At 38.0% G+C, this 6,000-nt stretch overlaps 1 protein-coding gene across 1 annotated transcript; it reads left to right on the top strand.

Annotated features, from left to right (window-relative positions):
- The first annotated feature begins 1,450 nt into the window (after positions 1 to 1,450).
- LOC147398551 (Leucine-rich repeat protein kinase family protein) lies at positions 1,451 to 5,678 on the top strand. Its single transcript, XM_086447773.1, has 2 exons — positions 1,451 to 3,087; positions 4,727 to 5,678. The coding sequence occupies exons 1-2, from the start codon at positions 1,593 to 1,595 to the stop codon at positions 5,365 to 5,367; spliced, it is 2,136 nt and encodes a 711-aa protein (XP_086303899.1). The 5' UTR covers positions 1,451 to 1,592; the 3' UTR covers positions 5,368 to 5,678.
- Positions 5,679 to 6,000: the final 322 nt, after the last annotated feature.

Genomic DNA, 6,000 nt, shown 5'->3' with positions numbered 1-6,000 from the left:
CATCATGCTTACATCATCATCTCTACTCACAATAAAATCCCACTTTTTCTATAAATAAAAATCAATTTCTCGTTAAGTGATAAATTGCAGAGATATAGAATAATGTTGATTGAGAAGTTTGAGTGGAGGCATAATTAGTGTAAGACGGTTGAGTCGTGGAGTTGGGTGTGTGAAAGGGAAATCTCCATTAATTTCTTTATCTTCTCTCTCTCTCACCCCAACTGCCGTTAATAAATCTGTTATCTTTTGCCACGTGGATCTTTATATTAATCGTACACTATTGAATGATGCAAATATCTCGACTCTCGATCATCATAACTATAGTGAGCAATGATAATATACATATTGTGGAGCCCATTCACGCCCTTCACATCCCCAAGGATCCGATCCTAACTTCAGACACTTCAGTGCAAGAGATCACATAGTTGGTGAAGAAGTTAGATCACTCGAGTCGGAACAATAAGATGAGCCTTGATAATTGATAAATCTAGTTGGACGAGAAGAAGTATTTCAAGATAAGGGTTGTTTAACTTAGTATAATGATATAAAAGCCTCAAATCAGTCAGAGCCTGATTATACATCAAATCCTCATATTAATACAGAATTCACAGTACTCATCAAAATTGAATATGCTTTTTGATTCACCAATCTTCAAATAGTAAAATCAAATCAATTCAACAATTAATACATTGAAATACTTTGAGTCAAACTCGAGTGCTAACATTGATGAGACATGGGTGCAAGATCCAAAAATGCAATCGATTATTATAGTCAACTTTACCCTACTCGACAATACACCTGGACCGACCATGAGATGACACATGTCCCGGACTCAGAGCTGTAAAACCCTCCCACTCAAAACGAGAGGAAGGGTTGAGAAAAATCCCCAAGAGCATAGACATAAATTTGAATTCACTATGTAATTTACCATTCATCATCTTCCTCAATCTCATTCAAACATATGCATGTTTATCTTTCTTCCTGATTTCTGAGTTAATCTTCATAGGACTTTTGGCAGGTATTACACCAAGAACTATCATTCTTCAAACAAGTCACTTTTTTGATCGAGATTTAATATCTCACGTTTAATTTTTACATTTTTTGAACAAGAGATCTCAAACATGTTGAAAAACTCGTTCGAGATTACTCAATATCGAGCCTGAACTGGACGAGACGAGACGAGATGCGCAAAACCAAGTTTTAAGACCATGGTTTGGACCCTAATCTATCATATGATTTTATATGTAAAATATAATTTTCCTCCAACCTTGTATTAATGGGTGACCCCAGACTTTAAACCATAATTTCATGTTGTCCATATCAAAAGAAAAATCACTTAAAAATTAAAAATAAAATTCAACCAACATCATCACCATCATTTCAAACTTATAACTAAACTTTGCTTTTCTTCTACTCCCTTTCCGTTGAAGTCTTTTGGCGGGAGGTGGCCCCACAATCAAATCTCTCTCTCTCACTCTCTCATAAATACTTCTAAAACCTTCGTTCGTCTTCTCCAGACTCCAAAACAACTCATTTAGTTAACTCCTCTCAGAACAAAAATAAAAAATAAAAATCGAAACTTTCTTCTAAATATGAACCTCTTTCTCCTCTTTTTTCTCTTTCTGCAAATCCAAAACCCTAACCCTAGTTTCTCTCTCTCCCCCGATGGTCTCTCCCTCCTTGCTCTCAAATCTGCAGTCGATCAGCCATCCAACAGCTCTGCATTCTCCGATTGGAACGAAAACGATGCCAATCCATGCCACTGGTCTGGAATTTCGTGCATGAACATCACCGGATTCTCCGATCCACGCGTGGTCGGACTCGCCATTTCCGGCAGGAATCTCCACGGCTACATACCGTCCGAGCTAGGAACTTTGATTTACCTTCGGCGATTGAATCTCCATGGAAACAATTTCTACGGATCGATCCCTGTTCAGCTCTTCAATGCTTCGGCTCTTCACAGTATATTTCTGAACGGTAATAATCTTTCTGGTTCACTCCCGCCTTCGATCTGCAATATCCCTAGACTTCAAAACCTTGATCTATCAAAGAATTCGCTTTCCGGTTCGATTCCGAGAGAATTGGGTAACTGTCATCAGTTGCAGCGGTTGGTTATAGCTGAAAACAAGTTTTCCGGAGAGCTTCCGGCCGAAATTTGGCCGAATCTGGAGAATTTGGTTCAACTCGATCTATCATCAAATCAATTCAACGGATCGGTTCCGGCGGAACTTGGAGAGCTGAAATCTCTATCCGGAACTCTAAACCTCTCCTTCAATCAGTTCTCCGGTGAAATACCAAAATCTCTCGGCAAAGTGCCGGTGACGGTGAGTTTTGATCTCCGAAACAACAATCTCACCGGAGAAATCCCTCAATCCGGATCGTTTGCAAACCAAGGTCCAACCGCATTCCTTAACAATCCGTCACTTTGTGGTTTTCCTCTTCAGAAACTTTGTCAAAGTCCTCAGAACACTCCAAGAAATCAAAATTCGGCTCGAGAATCCAATTCAAACTCGAAAAAAGGTTTGAAACCAGGTTTAATCATCTTAATTTCAGTAGCTGATGCTGTTGGAGTCGCACTTATTGGTTTAATAATCGTTTATATCTACTGGAAGAAGAAGGATTCGAATACTTGTAGTTGTACCGGAAAAAGTAAATTGGGCGGCCACGGAGGCCTAAAAATCTGTTCTTTATGTTCTTGTACGTATTTGAGTGGTTTTCCAAGCAATGAGTCAGAAATTGATTCGGAAAATGGAGAGAGAAGAGGGGGAGAGGGGGATTTGGTTGCGATCGATAAGGGGTTTACGTTCGAACTCGACGAGTTATTGAGAGCTTCGGCTTATGTTTTGGGGAAGAGTGGATTGGGAATTGTGTATAAGGTTGTGTTGGGTAATGGAATTCCAGTAGCGGTGAGGAGATTGGGAGAAGGGGGAGGGCAGAGGTATAAGGAATTTGTGGCAGAGATACAAGCGATTGGAAGAGTTAAGCATCCAAATGTTGTGAGATTGAGGGCTTATTATTGGGCTCCTGATGAAAAGCTTCTCATCACTGATTTCATCTCTAATGGAAACTTGGGATCTGCTCTTCGTGGTGAGTCCAACAACTTCTCCTCCTCTAGTCTTCCAATTACAATTGCTGTTTTTTTTTTTCTCTCTTTTAATTTTGGATTACTATGTTTATTTAATTAATCTACGTAATTACATCTACCCTTAGATGGACCTGATAGGATAACTGTAACCATTAGATCTATATAATTTTTTCTATTTTTTTTTTTTTTTTGTCTGTTTGTTGTTGTTGTTAGACTTATCAGTCAATGTTACGTTTCTGGGAAAAACTCAAAAACCTGAACTTTTTGTTACTTGGTTTACTTTTGGCCATCAAAATCATGTTGGATCTCACTGGTGGGACCCATGTAAATGGGTAAAATAGGGAGTTGGTGATCACTACTAAATAGGGGAATCCGGGACCTAAGATTTCTGATTTTGAAATGTGGACCTCGAGGTCCACATGCATGAATTTTTTTTGTTTTTTAGTCTTACATGTATATGTTTTCTTATGGTGAGTGAACCCTGCTTTTGATAATATAATTTGAGTTGAATTTCAACCATGAAACCTGCGGGACCATTTCCAATGTTGTGCTGGCGTGGGGAGGAAATTTAGAAATACCCCTCATCGTTTTGGTGAATATTTGAGATACTCTTATGTTTTCATACTGATGACATGTCTCTTGGACTTTAGTCTTTACTAATAGACTAATTTTGAATAAAATAAATACCTCATTTTCAATGTATAACAAAAAAAGCCTTGATTTTTCTTATCAAAACCAGTCAATCTTCTATGGTAAGTTATTTTAATTTATTGAATCTCATATTCTATTTATTGATTTTGCATATAAAATTTCATCGTTTTCTACTTCAAAAAAGCCTATTTTATTCTTGAGGTTTGAAGGTTGAGGTAAATAGAATCTTATGGTTGAAGTAAATGTCAATGTTGAAGTAGAGAGAGTCCTATGGTTGAAGGGTAGGGGAAAATTTTTTGCATACTGAGATGACTTGTTTTTGTAAAGAAAAATCTAGGATTTTTAGTTTTGGGTTGAAGGCAAGGTATTTACGTCATTTTCAATTTATCTATTAGAGAAGACCGAGTTGGCATACCATCAGTTTGAAAACATCAGGTTTAACTCCAATATTCACCAAAGCTGGGATGTTTTAATCAAATCAACTTTGCTTAGAGAAAAAAAGGTCCCAACTATTTTTTTTATTTTTTTATTTTAACTTTAAAGTCAAGATTGAACGATAAGTTGCAACAAGATTTACTAACGAATGTTCCCCTTGTTTTGGAATTTGCTTTTGAAATTTGAAACATTGATTAAAGTCACTTTGCCAAGGTATCTTTTTATTTATTTATTTCAATTCTTTTCTGAAAAAGGTCATTTTGCAGTAAAGTAGATGTTCTTTCTTTTTCTAGCACAAGAGGCCGAATTCCTGTTTTACCCTTCATTAGACTTTTCTCTATTCCTGTTATTTGGACGCAGACAGTTTTGGCCAGCATTGTGTTGGTCCCACATTCCCACCTAAAACTGGTAAACATGGAAATTGCTGAAAAATGAATCACCAAACAACATACAAATGGAAGAAGAATTCTACTTTTTTTTTTTTTTGGTTTGGTTCTTTCTAATATTTACTTCCTATTAGTGTGTATAATTTTCTATATAAAATCACTTTTGCAGGACGTATTGGCCAACCAACAGAGACTCTGCCCTGGTCGATTCGCCTAAGAATTGCCAAGGGAACAGCTCGTGGTCTGGCATACCTCCACGAATGCAGCCCACGGAAGTTTGTCCATGGAGATGTCAAACCATCTAACATCCTCCTTGACAGTGATTTCAATCCATACATTTCAGACTTCGGCCTCAACAAACTGATTAATATCACTGACAGTGACCCTTCTTCCTCTGGTGGTTACCTCGGTGCGGCACTCCCTTATGTCAAGCCCATGCAAGCCGAGCGTGCCAACAATTACCGAGCACCTGAAGCTCGGGCATCTGGTGGCCGGCCCACACAAACTTGGGATGTATTCTCATTTGGGGTTGTATTACTTGAATTGCTAACAGGGAAAGCACCCGAGTTCTTGTCTCCAACTACATCAACATCGGTTGAAGTGCCAGATCTAGTGAGGTGGGTGAGGAAGGGATTTGAAGAGGAGAACCCATTGTCAGGAATGGTAGACCCAGTGTTACTTCAGGAAGTACATGCGAAGAAGGAGGTTTTGGCAGTATTTCATGTGGCCTTGGCATGCACTGATGCAGATCCTGAGGTGAGGCCGAGAATGAAGACTGTTTCCGAAAATCTTGATAGGGTTGGGATGTAAAAAATTACATTGTTTCCATCGACGGGTTGTCGAAGAGGGGCATTGTTGGTGCTTCATGATTTTGATGTGGTTTCTCCATTTTTGGGGTGAATTTTTATGATTGATGATTTTAAGTATCAGCAGTACCTTTAGTATTTTTACCCCAATGGCATTAACTATACCAGACCCAGAGTGTTCTGAACATTCCAATTTTGAACAGTTGTGATACAGAATATTTGATGCATAAGAGCAGAATTTCAAAATGTAAGAACTAGGTTTCTAGAATTGCAACAAATGAGGAGTCCATTTCTGTTTTTTTTTTTATTTTAATTATGGAATAACCACTTTTATAACCTGAACCAAACGGGACATCCAAATCAGGACTTGGATTATAAGAATGAGATTTGTAGGTGCCAGCTAGTTGGTAAAGTCTACGGATATCGATACCAGAAATTTTATTTTACTTTTTATTTTTTATTTTGTTTAAAGAAGAAGAATGAGATTCTGGAATCCAAGCCAAAGACTACTTTTACTTTAGGGGGTAGTGATCCTTAGAATAAAATATGTACCATCTTTCTCCAATTTTAAGAGATCGGCTCTGGTTAGACTGCAAGAAGCCAGTGGACCATCTATATCATACTTCTGACCGATGGA

This window comes from Akebia trifoliata, chromosome 7 (genome assembly GCF_017979445.1).
Source record: "Akebia trifoliata isolate Shusen 1 chromosome 7, ASM1797944v1, whole genome shotgun sequence".
Lineage (NCBI taxonomy): Eukaryota > Viridiplantae > Streptophyta > Magnoliopsida > Ranunculales > Lardizabalaceae > Akebia > Akebia trifoliata.
Note: the sequence above shows the minus strand (reverse complement) of the source record. Positions and strands in the feature narration are given on the sequence as shown.

Coding starts and splice junctions, on each gene's coding strand:
- LOC147398551 (XM_086447773.1), top strand. CDS start 1,593: ATGAACCTCTTTCTCCTCTTTTTTCTCTTTCTGCAAATCCAAAACCCT. Junction 3,088..4,726: donor CTTGGGATCTGCTCTTCGTG/GTGAGTCCAACA, acceptor TCACTTTTGCAG/GACGTATTGGCCAACCAACA.